Source organism: Martes martes, assembly GCF_963455335.1.
Source record: "Martes martes genome assembly, chromosome: 5".
Classification (NCBI taxonomy): domain Eukaryota; kingdom Metazoa; phylum Chordata; class Mammalia; order Carnivora; family Mustelidae; genus Martes; species Martes martes.
The window spans coordinates 58227091-58250990 of NC_137892.1; the positions used below are offsets into that span (position 1 = coordinate 58227091).

Consider the following 23900-nt stretch of genomic DNA (forward strand, 5'->3'; position numbering starts at 1 on the left):
TGTTTTTGTCAGTACTGTTACCTTTATCTTATTTTTATTCTAGTATTCAGTGATCGCAGAATGATTTTCATTTTTAATTTTAAATGGAAATTTGTTGAAGTCAAAAGAACTTGAGACACATTAAACTTATGTTGATTTTACTGTTTCAAAGTAATGTCACTGAGGCAATTTTGACAAGATAATATTTCCATTTTTTAGTTCTCTAAGTTGTATTTCCATATTGTAACCAACCAGATGTTTTTCATATTAATGCAGAAAATTGTGTTTTTCAAACTTTGTTCACAAATATTGCTTACTTAAGAAATGTATTCCATTAGAGAAAGATCTTGAAGCTAAACTTGACATACACTTATTAATCATCTGAAAAAATACAGGAAAATTAATATATTTCTGTGTTATTTTAAATCTATACTAAGAAATAAAAATGTTCCATTCCCCAAATTGATATTGTCAGTATTGCTGAAATATTATTGAAATATGTTGAAAGCAGTGAGATTACCATTGTTTATGCCTTGTCTCCTCAGATAAATTTACAAAGAAAAATGAGAGTTACTGGTGTGATTACTCAAGGAGCTAAAAGGATTGGAAGCCCAGAGTATATAAAATCCTACAAAATTGCATATAGTAATGATGGAAAAACTTGGACGATGTACAAAGTAAAAGGCACCAATGAAGACATGGTAAGACTGTCTTAACATATTTAATTTAAAAGTAAAATCTCATTAATAATCATTGGTTGCTAAATAGTTACTGATTCTTAAACAGAAGCCTTATACAGTTGTGATTTTTTTTTTTTTTTTGAATGGACTAAAGGGTGTAGAGTATAAGGAGTTTTTCTAAGTTATAAATGTGCAGCAGCTACCATTTAAGATTTTGTCAGATTTTAATTGGTGGTTATATAAACACTTTATCACAATGTTAGCATAGTCCTGTGTATGATGATTGATTTTTATTCTAAAAATAGCTTTCAATTTCATTTTATTGCTTTGACAGATTAGCACTCTTCTTAATCAAATAAGTACAGATCAAAATTACTATTTTTAAAGAAAAAAATTGTTACTTTTAACAAAAATACCAAGTGATAGAAAAGATGTATGCTTGTATATTTCACATTAGAAAACAGGTTTGTTATTCAGCAGAATATAATACATTAGAGAAAATGAAAATAATACCCAGTGCCTACTTTGCCTTTTCATATGATAGTCCCAATTTTTTATCAAATTTTCCTCAAAAATTTTAATTTTAAAAATATCAGGACTGCAGCTCATCCCATTTAAAACCAAATGGTTAAACTCTAATAAATTTTATGAAAGATTTTTTAAAATACTTAAATGAAATTAGATAAGTTTTCTGATTACTGTTATATGAAAAGTAAAACAAGAATGAAATTTAAAAGAATTAAAAATAACACATTTTAACATTTAATTTTTAGAGGGAAACACTGTTTTTCACTAGAGATATATATGAAGACTTTGATTCCCTCATCCAGTGATCTGGGACTGACTGATAAGAAAGTAATCTTGAGGAATCAGACCCTGAAGCATCATAAAGTCTGATCATAGCATTAGAGAGACTGAGTGATCAGAAAGTACTAGTGGAGACTGCTAACCAAACCAAACCAAACAAAAACACCTATAAATACTAAGTAGCGGGACGCCTGGGTGGCTCAGTTGGTTGGGCGGCTGCCTTCGGCTCAGGTCATGATCCCAGCATCCTGGGATCGAGTCCCGCATTGGGCTCCTTGCTCCGCGGGGAGCCTGCTTCTCCCTCTGCCACTGTGTCTGCCTGTGCTCGCTCGCTCGCTCTCTCTCTCTCTCTCTCACAAAAAAAAAAAAAAAAAAAAAAAAAAAACTAAGTAGCATGAACAGATGGTGCCAGATTAAGTTGAAAGGTTTCAGGTGCCCATTTCTCAAACAAAGTAAAGAAACTCTCCCCTGACTCTGAAGGACTGACCTTAAAATCGACAATACCATCATAGTGGAATATAGATTATGCCATAGACCACAGTGGTTTATAGCTTTAATTAGGATTTTATCTATAGGTCTTATATTCACTGCTGAGGACAATGTGCTTCCTAAATGCTCCAGATCCCAAATATACTTAATCCGATTTTTGACTCATTACATTAGATAGGATATAGGGTCAATATATGAAAATAGGTAAAGAAGCTGTTGCCATTAATATTTTCAAACTCTATCTTATCTCTTTACCCAGGTGTTTCGTGGAAATGTTGATAACAACACACCCTATGCCAATTCTTTCACACCCCCGATAAAAGCTCAGTATGTAAGACTCTATCCACAAGTTTGTCGAAGACACTGCACTTTGAGAATGGAACTTCTTGGATGTGAACTATCGGGTGAGTCTCATATTATCTATTTCTGTATTTTCTTTAAAGGAAAAAACATATATTTGTATGTAGTCTACTACTAATTTGCCATTTTCCAACACTCACAGGCATTAATTTCGGCTACAAAATGTCTAGGGCACAGTTAGTGGAGAAAATTTGTGTGTGTGTGTGTGTGTGTGTGCACGTGCGCACACGGGTACATGCATAGGATAAACAAATTCCAAAACATGCTGCAGAATAGAATTAATGTAGAAGGAGCAGTGTGTTTCACAGAAAGCACAATAAACTCTCACTGGAAACTTCAATCAGATTTAAATGTGTCTTGTTTTTAGGAATAAGTATGATTTATGTTTTGTGTCAAAAGTTCAGTAAAAACAGGAATCTGCCTGACCCCACAAATTGCAGTTATGTTTAGGCTTTATGGCATAGAAAAGTAAGCTTTATCTTTGTCCATCCACCATGAGAACTTGGTTTGGTTTTGTTTTGTTTAGGTTTTATGAAACATGTAAATTTATCATTCCTCCCAGGGAGGTAATACTTCAAAACCATGAGAGCTACTATAAATTCATTCTGAGATCATTCTTATCTAGCAACCTGCTTACTGTACAAACACTGATTATCCAGCTCAGAGATAAATCTATCAAAGGATTCAGAGTTAAATAATTCTTGTCTTTCAGGAGCATCAGTGCTAGATATAAAGATCAAGACTTAATGTGTGGATCTCACAGTGGTCCCATTTCAATATAGCTAGATTCTGAACTAAACAAAAAACCTTTTCTAGGCATTTCACTATGCTATATTTTTGGTGGTTGTTCTTGTATTTCTAGCATCAACATTTAAAAACTATCTTTGCCACTATGGCCTGAGATTATTTTGTTCAACCAACTGTTTTGTAAAAAGCCAAAAATTCATGTGTGCCCACTTTTTAGCATGAAAGACTTTATCAGGCTTACAATAATGCCATTTAGTTAAAAATAGGACACATCTTTCCAAATGGACAACTGAGAGCTTTTTATTCATTTCAAAAGAAATGCACAGACGTTAAAATGCATACTTTATATTTCTTTCCCTTCTTAGGTTTCTTTGTGATGCCAAGAAAGAGAGTGATTTTTAGCAAATAAAATTTACTATTAAAAACAGCCAAACTCTAAGTGAACCCGTTACATTTAAAGGAATTAGAGACATTTGGTCAGATGAGTGAATCTGTTTTAAGAATGACATTTTCATACTATCCATGGGCATCATTTATAAAGTAACCAACATACGGTTTTAGTACCATTAATTATCCTAACAATGATGTTTTCTTTATTTTGGTAATTTGAACCCGTTTATTGACAGCCAGAAATCTCAACAGAATCATTGCTGTGCAGTTTATATTACATGTCACTCTATCATCACAGGCCAGTGTCATCCCTAAGTCATTCATCATAAAGCAATCAAGGAGAAGCCAAGCCCCGTGGTTTTTAGTTGTTTAACATCACCATCCCCAATTTTCCAGTCTCTTGATTCATGGGGGTCACTCTTTCTTACAAGACACAGTTACACCCCCAAGGTATGAATATATTTTTACTTTCAGCTTTTACAGGAGGCTACACCTGACACTTTACAGATTTTATGTTCTTAAAAGAAGCCATACCCCATCTCCCGATTCCACAATTGATTTTAAGCTTGCATGCAGAGGATAAAAATCTCTCAATGGATGCTTTTAAAAGCTAGGACACCTCACTCTAGAAATAATCAATTTTTTTGTTAATACTTCATTTTGTTCAGGTGCTGTCTGTTCTGGTAAAAGTGTTAGTCTACACATATGAAATCATGTGGATGAGAAGGAAAATTTGTGGTGTGAGGCAAATTGGCAGAGATGTTAACTATAATACTAGGAAATAAACAGTAATATAATGTGCCAAATGATTTCCCACAATCCCCTGCAATGCCATAAAGCACAAGTCTGCCTTACTGTATTCAGTAAGCTGTTAAAAGGATCTCTCAGCCTGCCCAGAAGATCAACAGTTAATCTTTTCCCTAGACACTTAAAAAAGAATATCCCCTAAATTCTCTGAAAGGAGTATGATTTAAGATAGTTAGAATGAAATGAATCATGGCTGTAATTAGAGGAGGACTAGTCATTAATTCATCCATTCTTTGAAAAAATTATTCAGCACTTGCTCTGGGCTAGATACTAGACAACAGAGTGGGTATGAAATGAATTCTATGATGAAGCAGAAGTGATCAAAGTAAAGGCATCCGACTTCAAATACTATATCACAAAAGGAGAAAAACAACTTCCCTTTCCCTTATACCTTTCTGCAACCCAAGCAGTTTTACAAAGACCCCAGTATCAGGGCAGGGTGGGTATAGGGAGCGTTGGTGGTCATAATAAAAAGATCAGAAATCTATGATGCAGACAATGCATGTTACCTTAGAACTGCCAGCAGATAAACAGCATGTCATTAAGATTTTGGAATTTTCTAGAATCTTTGAAATTTGTCATGCGATTTTTCTCCTCCACAAGATATATTTAGGAATTTGAACTATTTTTATCTTGAGACTTAGGGTCTAGGTCTCCTACACCTGAGTTCCAGCAAGACTTGTGCTAAGGCACATAATTGGCTAACCCTCCATGTCAGTTTTGGCCATGTTTGCATAGGAAAGGCATTTCCTAGAAGGTGGAGGTGAAGCCAAACATGGAGAAGCTTCAAGAAGGCAGTGATCTAGATTGACTAGAACAGAAAGCTATTAATTGTAGTTAAGAATTATTTATCAGTGAACAGTTCTAAGCTCCCTCTCTTAGAGCCTGGACTTAAAACAGCCTAGTTTCAGAAAGTGTAACCAGTCCTACTACATTATTTTAGTGCTTACTGATCTGTCGATCTGGCGATTTAACATTACGTGTCGAAATGAGCTTTACGGAAATAACATTTACTGAATGTTAGCTATATGCCATACTGTTTCTAAATACTTTAACTAATTTCTTAGAATATTTATTGAGGTAGTTTATTATTATTACCACCATTTTACCAGTGAGAAAACTGAGGCATAAAGTGGCTAAATAATGGGTAAAAAGCCACAGAGAGACTAAGCAGGGAACCAGTAGAGTACCAGGAGATGGCCTTGATTGGAGAAATCTCCTTTTTTATCTTGGGTTTCTTGATGATCAAACTCATCTTGTGTGTTCCTTGGTCAAAATGTAGCAGTTGTACATATGGAAGACTGAACCACTGACTAATATGATAATAGAATCGTGCTTCCTGTTACGAGCTTTGTGAGTGGAATTTTTTATCACAGTTGCAATTCAGGATTGGAAAATTGTGTGTAAATTTCTTTGAGAAATTGTGTGTGTGTGCATGTGTGTGCACATGTGTGTGGGCATATATACACAAATTCCCATTAACAGATAAACCTAAATTTTATACCATGTCAAAACTGAAAAGATATGTTCCAGATTTGAAAATCTTTCAAAAATATCCAATACTAGAGGTCACTGAGTATGATCGAAATGGAAGTTTTTATAAGAAGGCTTGTACAATAAAGATTTTTGCTAGAATTACCTCATTTTCTTCTATTATCTATTACTTTAAATTCTGTATTTGCACAGTGCCTGGCACGTGGTACCCGTCGAGTAAACATAAGCTTCCTCGATGTCTAGAGGAAGCCATGTTGGTGCTATAAGAATTAGTGATAAGGATTAACAGATATTTCTCAGAAAACAAAATGCTGTCCAGTTTGAAATACACCATTGGAGCAGTTTGTGAAAATGACTTTGTACTGAGGGAATTTTCATTTGCGATATTATGGAAACAAATAAAAGAAAACCAAATATACTTTGTGAGAAAATGTTCTTTTTTAAAGACACAATGAAACTGTTGAAAACCAGGGAATAGTCATGAAGCTATCAGTAATGAGACAGGAGAGAGCATTTCAGCCTTGTTTTCATTTTGCAAAATCATCTATCACAGAAAAGTAGTTTGAATTGTCTGCCTTGTTTTCAATTTTTCCAAAATATATTCAGACAAAATAGCCTGAATTGGCTATCTTGTTTTTCGATTTTGTTCCAGATTTATTTCTGATTATAGCCTTTTTTGAATTTAGATGCTTTCTCTTTGGGGAAATGAATAGCATTAAGCTTCATCTTATTTTGCCTATCCAAAATGAACATAGAAAACTTCCAGGGTAATAAATTATTTTTCTCATGTAATCCTTCTCATTTTCTTCCAGGCTGTTCGGAGCCTCTGGGGATGAAATCAGGACATATACAAGACTATCAGATCACTGCCTCGAGCATCTTCAGGACTCTCAACATGGACATGTTCACTTGGGAACCAAGGAAAGCTCGGCTGGACAAACAGGGCAAAGTGAATGCCTGGACCTCCGGCCACAATGACCAGTCACAATGGTTACAGGTAATATTTTCAGAAAGCCTTTCACCAGTGCCTGCTCCTCTTCCTTAGTAGATTTTCTGTTGGCTAGGTGAATGTCAGAGTCCTTGCCTTCATTCTCATTTAAGTGTGCCTTCCTCTTTGGCTTCCCTAAAATTGGTAAAACAAAAATTCCTTAGGAAGCCATAGCCGTGTGCTGCTTTTACTGTGATGTGAATTTATAGATGCTTCTGTCAGACGGATGCCCTCGATTGTACCAGATCACAATATATATAGGTCAGTTCAATCGATTATGAGAACATGTGCATCTTAACTCTCATCTGTTCTAATGCATCCTGTCGGTATTGGTTTGAAAGTGCCACAGCAGAATTCCAGACTGGCCTGAAATCATGCCATTGACCACAGAATCATGACTCCTGACTTACTAGCTCTTTACCTGTGGTTGCTAAGCAATGGAGCAATTTGATTACATTCTCATAAGAGAGCTTGCCTATACAAGGAAAGCATAGCCACTGCAGTCTATTTATCATTTGCAAATGAAGTGCAGTTATAGTCAGTCCTTTTTTAAAAGAATCTTCTTGAAATGCATTTATTGCAGAATACTTTTAAGTATGCGCAAATTTGTTAATGTCTTCTGTGGCAAAGAAAAGTAAGACAGCTTAATTCCATAATGAGGTCATTGTATTTGAAAGACAGGAGTTTTACTATTAATTTTTATGCTGTATCCGTGAGTTTCAAAACTGTGGTAATTCATTACATTTCTGAAAATAACAAAGCAATTATAATAGCAACAAATGTTACCCCTCATGGAACCTGATTTGCCACCTGAGTCTGTTCTAAGTCACCTGAAATGTCCAATAGAATCTTCTCAATAGAAATAGTCACTTTTCCCTTAACTTTCCCCTGACATTCTGTCTGGATCTCTATTGATCTGGAGCTTTATTGAGCTCTTTCATTAGCCATTACGTATAAAGGGTAATTCTGTGTGTGTTTCTCCTTTTAATGTTTTATGAGCTTTATGACAGAAGGGTGTATGTCTACACACACACATACACACTCACACTGTGTATTTCCTTTCTCACCATCCCCTCTGCCACCTCCCTGATCTAGGCTACCACTCCCTCACCTGGGTTTTGCCGAAGCTTCCTGACCAGCTTTCCTGTTTCTGGTCTCACTCTCTAAAAGCCACTTCCTAAATTATAAGCAGTGAGTGATTTTTTTTCAAAAATGCAAATAGGATTCTCTTACTCCCTTTCTAAAACCCTTCAATTGCTCTCTATCAGCCTCAGAATAAAGTGCAGATTTCTTAATATAGCTTCGAAGTTTTTGCAGGAGTTGGTCCCATTTCATCTCTTACCATACTATTCTAAATTTGACTCACTTTCTCAAACCAAATGTTCTCTCTTTCAGTGCCTTTATAAATGTCCTCTTCCTAGAGGAAAAGAAGAGAAAGAGTACTTCTACCCTTAGCATCCCCTGCCTTGTGTGGCTGATGTCCTCAGCTGCAGTTCGAATGTACTTTCCTCTGGGAAGCCTTTGATGCTACTACCATCTTACCACAGTAGTACTCAGCTCTCTCCTGAGTACTACCGAGTACTACTGTGTCTCAGATTCGACTGTTTGCTCCAGGAGGGATAAAACTACATTTGTCTTTTGTGACTTTCTCAGCTTGTTGTCCAGTACCTAAATGAATAATACCTGTCTTAACACTTGACATGGTAGGCATTCAGTGAATATTTGTTGAATGAATGAATAAGTGGATAAATGAATAGTTCAAAGTATAATTCAAGTTATCGATTTGGGCCTCGATGGCATATCATTCTGGTCCCCAACTGGTAATATCCTTGAACTTTAAAATAATATTTGAAATAGAAATCTAAAGTCTCATGTTGGGGGCTCCTGGGAGGCTCAGTGGGTTAAGCATCCATCGCTTGGTTTCCACTCAGGTCATGATCTCATGGGTTGTGGGATGGATCCTATGTCAGGCTCCCAGCTCATCAGGGAGTCTGCTTGAGATTCTCTCCCTCTGCCTCTTCCCCAACTTGTGCATGCACGTGCATGCGCTCGCTCGCTCTCTCTCTCTCTCTCAAATAAATAAATAAATAAATATTAAGAAAATAAAGTAAAATCTCATGTTAGCGATCTAGTCTTTATAACACAGGACTAAAGTTTCATAATACGTAGACTTTATGAAGTTTTCAAGTTCTTAATTTGAAGAAATCATGGAAAAACTTTTTCCTACTTGTTAGACTTGGGTGGCAATATTAAACTGGTTCTTTGTTGCTGTATAACATTTTTAAATTGGAAATAGACTAGTCATACTCCAGATTAACTGGATTTAACTAATATTATTTGTGAATCATAATGCCATGTAGGATAAGACAAAATATTTTATACCCCGTAAGTAGCTCAGATAGGCTGGCTAGCAGACTCCAGAAATATCCACATGAAAGGATTGCCAATGGCAAATATCTTTAGAAAGATAAAATAAAACAAACATTTTTTTTTTTACATGAATCGGTGTGTAATCTTCAATCCAAACCTCCATCCATCACTTTTTTTTAAGATGGATTTTCAGGTGTCTTCTTAAAGTCACTTGCATGCTGAAACTGATTCATTTTGTTGGTGACAGATTTTCTGTCAATTCAAGGACCGGTTCTTCCAGTATGTGTCTATTTTTTGTTGTGTCAAAACATATTCAGAATCTCAAGGCAAGGTAAATTGACATCTTTTCTTATATTTATTTTTTTTCTTTTTTGACATCACGTAAGAATTGCTCCAGAATTGTGACTATTTTTAGCATCTCCTCAAGAGAATATAATCTGTTCAACTGTACCTTGTTGTGCTTGTTAGTATCTTTGTTGAAAATAAGATTAACCTGTACCCCTGGGGATAAAAATACATTATATGTTTATTAAAATAAAAAAAAAAGAAAAAAGAAAAAAAGATTAACATTTTTATAGATAATGTATAGGGTGATTTTTTTAAATTTCTTATAAACATATAATGTATTATTAGCCCCAGGAATACAGGTCTGTGAACCACCAGGTTTATAAATGTCACAGCACTCCCCAATGTCCATAACCCCACCACCCTCTCCCTACCCTCATACCCCCAGCAACCCTCAGTTTGTTTTGTGAGATTAAAACAAACCTCTTACGGTTTGTCTCCCTCCTGATCCCATCTTGTGTCATTTTTGCCTTCCCTATCCCCCAAACCCCCACTCTGCTTCTCAAATTCCTCATATCAGGGAGATCATATGATAATTATCTTTCTCCGATTGATTTATTTCGCTAAGCATAATACCCTCTAGTTCCATCCACGTCATTGCAAATGACAAGATTTCATTTCCTTTGATGGCTGCATAGTATTCCATTGTATATATATATACCACTTCTTCTTTTTATCCATTCGTCTGTTGATGGACATCTATCTATGATGGACATCATTTCCATAGTTTGGCTATTGTGGACATTGCTGCTATAAACATTCGGGTGCACATGCCCCTTCGGATCACTACATTTGTATCTTCAGGGTAAGTACCCAGTAATGCGATTGCTGGGTCATAAGGTAGCTCTATTTTCAACTTTCTGAGGAACCTCCACGCTGTTTTCCAGAGTGACTGCACCAGCTTGCATTCTCACCAACAGTGTAGGAGGGTTCCCCTTTCTCCACATCCTCACCAGCATGTCGTTTCCTGACTTGCTAATTTTAGACATTCTGACTGGTGTGAGGTGGTATCTCACTATGGTTTTAATTTGTATTTCCCTGATGCTGAGTGATGTGGAGCACTTTTTCATGTGTCTGTTGGTCACTTGGATCTCTTCCTTGCAGAAATGTCTGTTCATGTCTTCTGCCCATTTCTTGATTGGATTATTTGTTCTTTGGGTGTTGATTTTGATAAGTTCTTTTTTTTTTTTTAAAGATTTTATTTATTTATTTGACAGACAGAGAGAGATCACAAGTAGGCAGAGAGGCAGGCAGAGAGAGAGAAGGGGAAGCAGGCTCCCTGCTGAGCAGAGAGCCTGACATGGGACTTGATCCCAGGACCCTGAGATCATGACCTGAGCTGAAGGCAGAAGCTCAACCCACTGAGCCACCCAGGTGCCCCAATTTTGCTAAGTTCTTTATACATTTTGGAACCTAGCCCTTTATCTGATATGTCATTTGTAAATATCTTCTCCCATTCTGTCAGTTGTCTTTTCGTTTTGTTGACTGTGTCCTTTGCTGTGCAAAAGCTTTTGATCTTGATGAAGTCCCAATAGTTCATTTTTGCCCTTGGTTCCCTTGCCTTTGGCGATGTTTCTAGGAAGAAGTTCCTGCAACTGAGGTTGAAGAGGTTGCTGCCTGTGTTCTCCTCAAGGATTTTTGATGGATTCCTTTCTCACATAGAGGTCTTTCATCCATTTGGAGTCTATTTTAATGTGTGGTGTAAGGAAATGATCCAGTTTCATTTTTCTGTGTGTGGCTGTCAAATTTTCCCAGCACCATTTGTTGAAGAGGCTGTCTTTTTTCCATTGGACATTCTTTCCTGCTTTGTCAAAGATTAGTTGACCAGAGAGTTGATGGTCTATTTCTGGGCTCTCTATTCTGTTCCATTGATCTATGTGTCTGTTTTTGTGCCAGTACCATACTGTCTTGATGATGACAGCTTTGTAATAGATCTTGAAGTCGGGAATTGTGATGCCACCAACTTTGGCTTTCTTTTTCAACATTCTTCTGGCTCTTTGAGGTCTTTTCTTGTTCCATATAAACTTTAGGATCATTTGTTCCATTTCTTTGAAAAAATGGGTGGTATTATGATTGGGATTGTATTCAATGTGTAGATTGCTTTAGGTGGCATAGACATTTTCATAATATTTGTTCTTCCAATCCATGAGCATGGAACATTTTTCCATTTCTTTGTGTCTTCCTCAATTCCTTTCATTAGTACCTTATAGTTTTCTGTGTACAGATTCTTTGTCTCTTTGGTTAGGTTTGTTCCTAGTTTCGTATGGTTTTGGGCACAATTGTAAATGGGATTGACTCCTTAATTTCTCTTTCTTCTGTTTTGTTGTTGGTGTAAAGAAATGCAGCTGATTTCTGTGCATTGATTTTATATCCTGACACTTTACTGAATTCCTGTACAAGTTCTAGCAGATTTGGAGTGGAGTCTTTTGGGTTTTCCACATAAAGTATCATATCATCTGCAAAGAGTGATAGGTTGACTTCTTCTTTGCCGATTTGGATGCCTTTAATTTCTTTTTGTTGTCTGATTGCTGAGGCTAGGACTCCTAGTACTATGTTGAATAGCAGTGGTGATAATGGACATCCCTGCCCTGTTCCTGACCTTAGCAGAAATGATCTCAGTTTTTCTCCATTGAGAATGATATTTGCAGTGGGTTTTTCATAGATGGCTTTGATGATATTGAGGTATGTACCCTCTATCCCTATACTTTGAAGAGTTTTGATCAAGAAAGGATGCTGTACTTTGTCAAATACTTTTTCAGCATCTATTGAGAGTATCATATGATTCTTGTTCTTTCTTTTATTAATGTATTGTATCACATTCATTAATTTGTGAATGTTGAACCAACCTTGCAGCCCTGAAATAAATCCCACTTGGTCATGGTGAATAATCCTTTTAATGTACTGGTGGATCCTATTGGCTAGTATTTTGGTGAGAATTTTCACATCAGTGTTCATCAAGGTTATTGGTCTGTAATTCTCTTCTTTGATGGGGTCTTTGTCTGGTTTTGGGATCAAGGTAATGCTGGCCTTATAAAATGAGTCTGAAAGTTTTCCTTCCATTTCTATTTTTTGGAACAGTTTCAGGAGAATAGGAATTAATTCTTCTTTAAATGCTTGGTAGAATTCCCCTGGGAAGCAATCTGGCCCTGGGCTCTTGTTTGTTAGGAGATTTTTGATGACTGCTTCAATCTCCTTACTGGTTATGGGTCTGTTCAGGTTTTCTATTTCTTCTTGGTTCAGTTTTGGTAGTTTATACGTCTCTAGGAATGCATCCATTTCTTCCAGATTGTCAAATTTGCTGGCGTACAGTTGTTCATAGTATGTGCTTATAATTGTATTTCTTTGGTGTTGGTTGTGATCTCTCCGCTTTCATTCATGATTTTATTTATTTGGGTCCTTTCTCTTTTCTTTTTGATAAGTCTGGCCAGGGGTTTATCAATCTTATTAATTCTTTCAAAGAACCCGCCCCTAGTTTCATTGATTTGTTCTAGTGTTCTTTTGGTTTCTATTTCATTGATTTCTGCTTTGATCTTTATGATTTCTCTTCTCCTACTGGGTTTAGGCTTTCTTTGCTGTTCTTTCTCCAGCTCCTTCAGGTGTAGGGTTAGGTTGTGTATTTGAGACCTTTCTTGTTTCTTGAGAAAGGCTTGTATCATTATATATTTTCCTCTCAGGACTGCCTTTGCTGTGTCCCACAGATTTTGAACTGTTGTGCTTTCATTATCATTTGTTTCCATGAATTTTTTCAATTCTTCTTTAATTTTCTGGTTAACCCATTCATTCTTTAGTAGGATGCTCTTTAGCCTCCATGTATTTGGGTTCTTTCCAAATTTCTTCTTGTGATTGAGTTCTAGCTTCAGAGCATTGTGGTCTGAAAATATGCAGGGAATGATCCCAGTCTTTTGATACCAGTTGAGACCTGATGTGTGACCCAGGATGTGATCTGTTCTGGAGAATGTTCCATGTGCACTGGAGAAGAATATGTATTCTGTTGCTTTGGGATGGAATGTTCTGAATATATCTGTGGTGTTCATCAGGTCCATTTAAGGCCTTTATTTCCTTGTTGAAATTTTTGCTTGGATGATCTGTCCATTTCAGTGAGGGGGGTGTTAAAATCCCCTACTATTATTGTATTATTGTCAATTTGTTTCTTTGATTTTGTTATTAATTGATTTATGTAGTTGGCTGCTCCCATGTTAGGGGCATAGATATTTAAAATTGTTAGATATTTTTATTGGACAGACCCTTTGAGTATGATATAGTGTCCTTCCTCATCTCTTACTATAGTCTTTGGCTTAAAATCTAATTTATCTGATATAAGGATTGCTACCCCAGCTTTCTTTTGATGTCCATTAGCATGGTAAATTGTTTTCTACTCCCTCACTTTAAATCTGAAGGTGTCTTTGGGTCTAAAATGAGTTTCTTGTAGACAGAATATGGATGTGTTTTGTTTTTTTATCCATTCTAATGCCCTGTGTCTTTGACTGGGGCATTTAGCCCCTTTACATTCAGGGTAACTATTGAGAGATATGAATTTAGTGCCGTTGTGTTGCCTGTAAGGTGACTGTTACTGTATACTGTCTCTGTTCGTTTCTGGCCTACTACTTTTAGGCTCTCTGTTTGCTTAGAGGACCCCTTTCAATATTTCCTGTAGGGTTGGTTTGGTGTTTACAAATTCTTTTAGTTTTTGTTTGTCCTGGAAGCTTCTCATCTCTCCTTCTATTTTCAATGATAGCTTAGCTGGATATAGTATTCTTGGCTGCATGTTTTTCTCATTTAGTGCCCTATATATATCATGCCAGTTCTTTCTGGCCTGCCATGTCTTCGTGGATAAGTCTGCTGTCAATCTAATATTTTTACCATTGTATGTTACAAACTTCTTGTCCCAGGCTGTTTTCAGGATTTTCTCTTTGTCACTAAGCCTTGTAAATTTTACTATTAGATGATGGGGTGTGGACCTATTCTTATTGATTATGAGGGGGGTTCTTTGTGCCTCCTGGATTTTGATGCTTGTTCCCTTTGCCATATTAGGGAAATTCTCTACAGTAATTTACTCCTATATACCTTCTTCCCCTCCCCCCTTTCTTCTTCCTCTGGAATCCCAATTATTCTAGTATTGTTTTGTCTTATAGTATCACTCATCTCTCAAATTCTCCCCTGGTGGTCCAGTAGTTGTTTGTCTCTCTTTTGCTCAGCTTCTTTATTCTCTATTATTTGGTCTTCTATATCACTAATTCTCTTTTCTGCCTCATTTGTCCTAGCAGTAAGAGCCTCCATTTTTTATTACATCTCATTAATACCTTTTTTTTTTTTTAATTTCAGCTTGGATGGATTTTAGTTCTTTTATTTCTTCAGAAAGGGCTTTTCTTTCTCCAGACAGGATTTCTCTAATAACTTCCATGCCTTTTTTGAGCCCAGGTAGCACCTTGAGAATCATTATTCTGAACTCTAGATCTGCCATATTACCAATGTCTGTATTGATTAGGTCCCTAGTCTTTGGTACTGCCTCTTGTTCTTTTTTTTTGTGGTAAGTTTTTCCTTCTTGTCATTTTATCCAGATAAGAATATATGAACAAGAGAATAAAATACTATAAGGGTGGCAAAGGCCCCAGAAAAATGTACGCTAACCAAATCAGAAGAGACCCCAAATCAGGAGAGAAAAAAGGGGGTAAAAAGTTTGTTTTTTTTTTAATTTTTTAATTAAAATATATGTGTATACTTATACACACATATATATTGTACTGGTGAATAGAACAGAGCCACCTACTTGATTTTGGGTGTATTTTGGTCTCTTGGAAGAAACTACCTCCCAAAATTTTAAAGAAAGAAAAACTTATATCTATACAAAAATAAAGGTAAACATGAAGAAGGGATGAAATATGACTGTAAAGATATAATTTTTTTTAAAAATTCTAAAAAAGGAATTGATGAGTGGGTTGGGAAAAGAAAGAAAAAGAAACCGGAGAGAATTTGCTCAGGCTGGAGACTAGAACAAAGCCCTGTGCTAGGTTTAGGGTATATTTTGATCTATTAGAAGAAGTTGTATCCCAAAATTTTTTAGAAGAAAAAACCCTATATGTATACAAAAAATAAAGTTAGATACAATGAAGGATAAAATATGACTATAATAATGAAGATTTTAAAAGTTTTTTTAGAAAGGTATTAAGATAAACTAGTTAAAAAACATTAAAAGAGGAAAGAGGAAAAGTTTTAAAAAATTAAAATAAGAAAAAAAATTTTTTAAGTAAAATTTTAAAAATGTGATTAACTTTGCAAGATTAAAGAATCATGAGGAGAAAGCCATGAATCCCATGCTTTGCTTTCCCCTCTTCTGGAATTCTGCTGTTTTTGATCAGTGAGCTTGGTCTTAGCTGGATGTTCTTTCTGATCTTCTGGGGGTGGGTCCTGTTGTAGTGATTCTCAAATGTCTTTGCCCGAGGCGGAATTGTGCCACCCTTGCCAGGGGTCAGCCTAAGTAATCTGCTTGAGTTTGCTCTTGGGAGCTTTTGTTCCCTTAATGCTTTCTGTAGAGCTCTGGAGGACAGGAATGATAATGGTGGCCTCCCGATCTCTGGCCAACAGGAAGCAAGAGCTTGAGGCACCACTCCTCAGTGTGCCCTCAGAGAAAAGCTGTCAATAACTCCCATCTCCCTGGTCTACAGCCGTGCTCCAAGCTCACCCGGCCTGTGACCAAGCATTTCTGTCTCTGGCATACAGCCCCATCTAGAGTCTCCAAAGCCACCAGATTCCTGCCGCTCTTCTCTTCCAGTGGCTGTCCCTGAATCTGCTACTTGTGGGGTCCCTGCTCAAGGAGCAGAGACCTGTTTGTGCCATGGATCACAGTTTAAGGTAAATCCCAAGCTGAGAGCTCACTCCTTGGTTCCATCTCTGTAGCTGGCTTCCCACCTCTGATACGTGCGAGCTCTGCTACACTCAGACACCACCGATCCTTCTGTGACCAGGATCTGAGACCACACTGTCCCCACCAGTGCTCCACCCCCGCTTAGCCTCTGGAGTGATGTCTCTCAGTAAAGCAGACTTTTAAAAGTTCAAATTTTGTGCTCTGTTGCTCCACCGCTTGCCGGGAGCTGGCCCCTCCCCCTGTGGTCTATCTTCCTGTCGCTTTGGATTCACTTCTCTGCACATCCTACCTTTCAGAAAGTGGTCAATTTTCTGTTTCTAGAATTGCTGCTTTTCTTCTTTTCAATCTCCTGTTGGATTTGTGGGTGTTCAAAATGGTTTGATAACTATCTATCTGAACTCCTGCAACCTGATGTCATCTCAGTCTGCTACACCTCTGCCATCTTCCAGGGTGATTTTGTTTTTGAATTACTGATAAAAAGTCAGTTTTTATCCTTGTTTGAGACTTCTGAATTTGTAAGTTTTAGTTGTGTTTTTAGTATGCATCAGTTGCATCAGCTCTGAGAAATAGCCCTTCAGAAGAAAAACCATATCTGTCATTTAAAATTCCCTTCCTTCATTAACAATCACCTGCTAATTGATTTTTAAGAAATTTCTTATATACATCAACTATACATACAATCTTCTAATGATGAGAGTTTTATTTAAGTTTAATAGGTTTTGCCAAAACGTATTTGGATAACATCTGACAATACAGTTACTCTAAAAGAAACCCCCAAAAGCCCTTCGGCCCAGTCATTATGTATTTTAAGGAATTCTTTAAGATATTCTTTTAAGGAATTTTTATGTATTCAAATATCACTTTAACATCTGACTCTTGCGATTACTCTAAGTTTTCTTTCAGTCTCTTCTATAGTATGGTACAAATCTCAGCTGCTTCTCCAGCAAATGTTCTTGTGTTATTTTTTGGAAATGATCTTACCTAACTAATTAACATCCTTAAGCTACTGTTAATCATGAAATCATTATGCTGTTCCTGTAGAAACGTGGCAAAAATGTGTTAAGTCCACAGGCAGTCCTAAATGAGAACCATTTCTCAGACCTCTGGAAAAATGTTGTTCCATCACTTTGATGTGTTTGATGTTCTCTAAAACTTTGAGCAAGAAGCCCTACCGGTGTGTTTTCCAAAAGCCTCTGAAGGTTAAATTGCAGTTTCTGCCTTTCAAAAAATCTTTCCTACATCTAAATTGAAACCTCATAAGCCAATCATTCCTGACTCATAGTTGGACGTTCCTAACACATGGTTGGATTAGATTTTAATCCTTGTTATAAAAATAAAATGACATTTAACTCACTGAGAGCTTTAGGATCAGATAATAATCATCTGTAGTTAGTTTCCAAACAAAGGACCTGTAAGTTTTGTCATATTTTAAGGTGGAATAAGTCAGACAAATGACAGAACCAAGGAAGCACATAGTAGGTTTCCAGCAATGGATAGCTCCCTCTTTTTTTTTTCTTTCTGGTGATTTCTATAATCTCAGGAGAGCATAATCTGATGCCACCAGTCATAACTAAGAATGAAGATAGGTATACATATTCTTTCCTTTATGTAAAAGGGATTTTCCAATAAAACGATGAAATGTAAAGTAATATGCTACTAGCTCAGTTGCAAACTGTGAGCAGTGTTGCTACATTACATAAATTTGCATTAGCAAACAAAAAGATTTCAAATTTTTTGTCTAGGTACTAGTAGATTTTTCAGATCTTTACCTGTGAGTAGTAATAATAATATTAATAGCTTAAAATGCACATTATGCCATTTGGCAGTGTTCCCTACTGAAATCGTACCCTTACTAGAATGTTTATGTGTTTTTATGACAATTTTCCAGTGGCTTTTCAACAGATTGAGTAAATTTATGGTCAGATCTTCTTATTAATGCTCAGATAATACAAACTGCTTAAAATGCAGCATGGAATTGAGATGTTTAATGACATTCTAACAGGGGTAGAAGTATTACTGATGATAGTCTTATAAATTGTGAAGAAATATTTTGGTCTAGTAGTTGCAGCTGTACAAGGAGCACTCTAAGAATTAACTTGGAATGATTAAAATATTTTTTAAAATAAGAAATTATAAATTCTCTGGGGCGCCTGGGTGGCTCAGCGGGTTAAGGCCTCTGCCTTCGGCTCAGGTCATGATCCCAGGGTCTTGGGATCGAGCCCCATGTCGGGCTCTCTGCTCAGCAGGGAGCCTGCTTCCTCCTCTCTCTCTCTGCCTGCTTCTCTGCCTACTTGTGATTTCTGACTGTCAAATAAATAAATAAAATCTTTAAAAAAAAAAAAAAAAAAAAAAAAAAGAAATTATAAATTCTCTTATAGTGAATATATCGTGCATGAATTCATTGCCTTATTGGTGGTGATTATAGAACATGGATAAGTCACATCCATAAGTTTGGTTAAAAGTTTTTCAGATTTCATGAAGGGTAGCATAATATAAATGACTAACAGGAAGGAAAATGTCACCAAATCACCTAGGAAATGACCTTTTGGTCTATTTCATGAGACATTTGCTAATTTAAGGTAGTCTGCATAGTATTTCAACAAAATTAGTAGAATTAATAGAGTTGTTAGACTGCACACTTTAGTGTTGACCTTTGTCAAAATTGCAGATATCCCTACACAGCTTCATTTCAATACTAATTCTGTGGAAATGTGTAAGAAAGCAATTGAATTTAAGTTTTCAAATTAAATAAACCTTATTCAATCCAGTCTGTTTCAGGTTTTTAAAAGGCGGTATTCTAGCCATAAAATTCATAACTTCTATAAAGCCATTAATTTCTCTTGCCCTTTGGACAATTTATTTATAGAGAAGCTGAAGGAAAGATTTTCAAGGATCAAGGGACCTCTAGGCCCCTGGAAGACATTTGGCAATATGAAGAAATACTGTTTTCCATTTCACTATTCCAAAATCTCATATATAGTAACCAATAAGCCCACGTGAAAGAGATCAAGTAATGAAACAATTTATGTACAATTGTGAAAGAGCTTCCATCTTTCATAATGTTAGTATATTTGGGGGTTTATTAAATGAGTCAAAGATGTCTGTACTTTGCATAGACTATAAATTATCTTTCAATTTTTTTGTAAGCTCGCAATATCAAAAAGAATCTCTACCATCCAATTAGAAAAAAAAATTTTTAATGAGCAAAAAAAATTGAGTTAGGGTATTTATATAGCAAGTACTTCGAAGGCAAAGGGAAGTTCAGCCAGAATCAATCTAGTACACTGAGAGCATAGTTTAAAGTCCAAAAATCTGATTTTTAGGTCTGACAGATCACATCAGTATTCTAAAACTCAGTTTTTCTCTTATTCATCTAAAATGTGGATATTGTAGAGGTGCTTGGCTGACTTAGTCCGTAGAACATGCAGCTCTTTATCTCAGGGCTGCTGGTTCAAGCCCCATGTTGGGTGTAAAGATTATTTTAAAAAAATAAAATAAATTGTGGATGTTATAGAGAAGATAACCACCCAGGCAACCCTCCCTTTTAAAAACTCTCAGAGAGCTATAGATTCTAGTATCTTATGTTATAACTCTGTCCAAAGTAATCAGAAAATGATCCAGGACCACTAGCTAATTTCTGATGAAGTTAACAAAAAGACATCATATGATTTACTTAGTGTTGTAGATATAACCATCTAACCTTAAAATGACCCATTAAAAAATTAACTTACAGGGGTGCCTAGGTGGCTTAGTCGGTTGAGCGTCTGCTCTCAGCTCGAGTCATGATCTCAGGGTCCTGGGATCAAGGACCACATGAGGCTTCCTCCTCAGCAGGGAGTCAGCTTCTCCCTCACCCTCTCCCTCTGTGCTCTCTCTCTCTCTCTCAAATTAAAAAATAATAATAATAACTTATATATCATGTGGAGTTTATCTACTTAATACTTAAAATTTCCCCCTACCTTTCCATCTGTTCTAACTTTGGGCCATTTCTATGGGTTAGTATCTATCTCTCTATAAACAGCTTAAAAAAATAAGAATCCCCTAAGACAAAGCAATGAGACATATTATGCCGTTATGAAGCACTAATAAACTAGCACTGACCTATAACAAGTTATGAAAAATGTACAAAACTAGCTTCTAAAGTGTACATTTGATTAAGTGCAGGGTGCAGTTTTCGAAACAAGCCTCGATGGTACATAGAAATTAGAGGGAGGCTTTGTGGTTCACAGGTTATTTTAAGTGGCTTCATAATTTAAAAATTTGCATAGATATTTTTGAGACACCTACTACTGCAAAACACAATGCCAGGAGCAAGAAACCGAAAGATATGTTTGGCGCTGTATCTGCCTGCATGTATGATTACCAACGCCCTAATTGTCATGATTCAACAGTCCAGAAGCAATAAACAGAAATGGGGGGAATTGGATGCTTCAGCTCAGAAGAAATATTTGAGACCATTGAAAAGCTAACAACAGGACTTATAAGAATGGTGTGCACAGCATGCCCATTTGTGTTTTTATGATAACAAGAATTAAATGACCTGATTCCTTTGTGTGTGAATGAATTTTAATTTGTGACATATTTGTTACCTTTTATTAATGAGATACAGTTTTAAGAATAGTAACTGTTCTCCTCTAAATAGATGAGCTGGAGATTTGCCAGTGAGTGAAATTTAGAACCTAGGAATACTGATTCAAATAAGACAAGCTTTTGTGAAGACTTCCAAGTAAAATGAGAATCTCCTCTAATCAGTGATTTTGTTGTGCTTTTAAAGGAACTCTCTCAGTGACTAAGTTATGTCTGTTTTGTCATGAGGCCACAGGGAGTCTGAGAGGCTTGCTAAAAAATTGCAGGGCCAGCCAGCAATAGACGGAGAACTTGAAACATACTAGGAAGATCTTGCGTCGATTTTTACCACAATATTTTATAGACTGTTCAGTGAGTGAGGTGACTCCTTTTCCCAGGGAATATTTGTTGGATTAGGAAGCCCTTTCAGAGCCCAGTACATAGCCGTGACCATTTACCTTGTCTTGAAGGAGAGCTTCTGGTATCTCTGTGCATCTAGCTTGCCCTTTAAATTTGTGGCTCCACAGTGTAAAAATTTTATTTAGTGTTGCTGACCATTGAATATACGTGTGTGCATGCGCACAGGCACACACACACAGAGGACACACACACACAGAGGCACGCATTAAATATTGTAAAAATGTGATTCGTATTTGTTTGGTTTAAGATAAAACCAGTATGAAATAGGACAGAAATGATAACTTTTCCTGCAACTTGACGGCATGTCTGTGTACACACCCTACCTTTTAGAGAATGCTACTATAGTCAAGACTCTCAGTCACAGTCAAATTCACCTGGTCCAGTTGCTTTGGTTTATCCTAAAGACCTTTGTCATTTTTTTCAAAGCCAGTGGTGCTATGATGGGTGGGTCATCCAATTTTCATTTACATTCATGATTAAGATGTCTCTCATTTATGAAGTATTTATTTGCTAGCTGATGTCAACCTAAAAAATTCATTTGTAGCAAACATCACATTCATTTTTCTCTTTCACCATTAAACTCACATTTCTGTGGGGAGAACATTCCTCTGTGAAGTGACTTTTAAATCTCTAATGTCTTTGTTTCATGCTGCTACTAGAGTTCACTGGCAGAGCTTGTCTCCTGGGAAGTGTAGGTCCACCTAACCATGCCTGTTTCTGTATTGACCTCTGGTTAGAATCTTCTCTGAGATTTTTTAAGATGTGCATAAGGACATATCTACCTATTGCTTCCAATTTATTACATTCTGAAAGCAGTATGTGTTTCAGAGAAAAATAGATGTGTTTCTTGGCTAGCAAAGATTGTGGTCTTAGTATCAAGGCCAACTAAAGTGTCAGCTTGATGACTCACCCCTTAGGCCCCTTGCCCAAGGTCCGTCAAGATGTCTGGATGCTGTTCCCTCACTTTGACCTGCCCTCTATTTCTCTCGAGTCCTGATGTGTCTGATTCTTGTCCTCTCACCTAAGTCTCCCGTGTCCTTGTTTGGTTTACCTACTCTGGGCTTTGTTTCCAGCTCTGCCCTCTCACAACTGGCCTCTTTATGATCTACTTCCATCCCTATGGAGTTTCAGCCCAGCCTGGCTCTCAGAGGGCCACCAAGTGCTCCCTTGACTACTGGCTTATCTGGGTTCAGTTTGCAGCCCCAACTCACTTCAGTCTTAGCTCTCTTGGTTCCTGATTCTGACACTGACACTCACAGTTTTTATTTCTCCAGGTACTCCTTTTCTTCAGACAGTTCTACTACCAGAATTCAGTCCTTCTGACTACATACTTAGAGTTTCCAAAAGGTCCTCTCTTCCACAGTGTGATTATGAGTTGATAAAATTAAGGTAACATACATCACTCTTTAATCCTAAACATGCAGTATTCTGAAACAAATTAGGTTCCGTTTGTCCCCAAATGATAACTTTTATGAGCATTTCCCAAAATGGACTCTGCAAGAACTGCTTCCATAGGTTCTTTAAAAAAAAGATTCTGTACCAAAATATATTTCGTAAAGCCTATATGCTCTTCTCTGTTCTTACTGGTCCAAATTAATCTTAGCATAGGATCCTTAAGAATCCACGAGGAAAGAGCTTGGTTTTATTTGGAAATATTCAAACTTACTTGATCACAGAGTGCTTTTTAAAAATAACTGCCTTAACATCTCCAGGAACCACTGTAGAATAGTCTATACCAATTAAATTGTTTTACTGCAGCACTTTGTTGTTTTCAAAGGGCTTTTCTAATAATTTTCACTGAATCCTTATAATAATCTGAGTATACAATTATTTGTATAAAGTACTCTATCTCAAGACATGAAGAAACAATTTATAGAGGTTATATGGCTTAATCCTATAAATGTGAGAACTTGACTCAAAATTCCAGTCTCTCTATTTTCTGTTGAGTGCCATTTTTCATGGTTTTTTGCATTTGGCATCATGTAGCATGAAGTCTAACCTTAGCAGCCTTTTTCTCAGGATTTTTTTCAGGATAGTCAAATATATGCAAAATATGTGTATTTAGAAGTAGGGTTTTCCAGTTCACTGCATTCTTCTATTTTTGTGAAAGACCTACTTAATATCACAGCAATGTCATCAATTCCATGTCCATATCTGTACAAGCCAAGCATTTAAAATTTCCTAAATGGATTCAAAGCATTATTTTCACTTCCACTTCAGAAAGAATGTTTCCCATAAGCTAAAGTGAGCCTAGATGTACCCGGAGAATAGTGGACCCATGCCGTGAATAAAATGGGCTCTGTACCTTGGCCAGTCCAAGCAAAGAAAGTATTTTGCTTGTTAAGAAACATCTCCTGTGAGCTGAAAAGCTTAGCTAGAGAAGTTTATGATAGTACACAAATACTTGACACTCAAGTGGTAAAAGATTTTTCTCTCATGTGTTGAACAAAAGTGCATTTGATAATTTCTTTAAAACTCTATTTTTCCCTTCACTTAAAGTGACAGAAGACCATCACTGAAACTTACCTTTAAATATATAATCTGTGAAGTTCATCCTCCTGCAAATGTTCATACGCTTCTTGGCTTTGCCTTCTCT

The 23900-nt window shown here is 36.6% G+C and overlaps 1 protein-coding gene across 1 annotated transcript in view; it reads left to right on the forward strand.

Annotated features, from left to right (window-relative positions):
- Positions 1–23900, forward strand: part of EDIL3 (EGF like repeats and discoidin domains 3) — a gene marked incomplete at its 5' end in the record, with an annotated part of 295014 nt that overhangs the window by 181036 nt on the left and 90078 nt on the right. The window contains 3 exons of the mRNA XM_080804329.1: positions 525–680; positions 2215–2359; positions 6566–6750. Coding sequence (XP_080660455.1) covers positions 525–680; positions 2215–2359; positions 6566–6750 — 486 coding nt within the window. The remainder of the gene's footprint in view (positions 1–524; positions 681–2214; positions 2360–6565; positions 6751–23900) is intronic.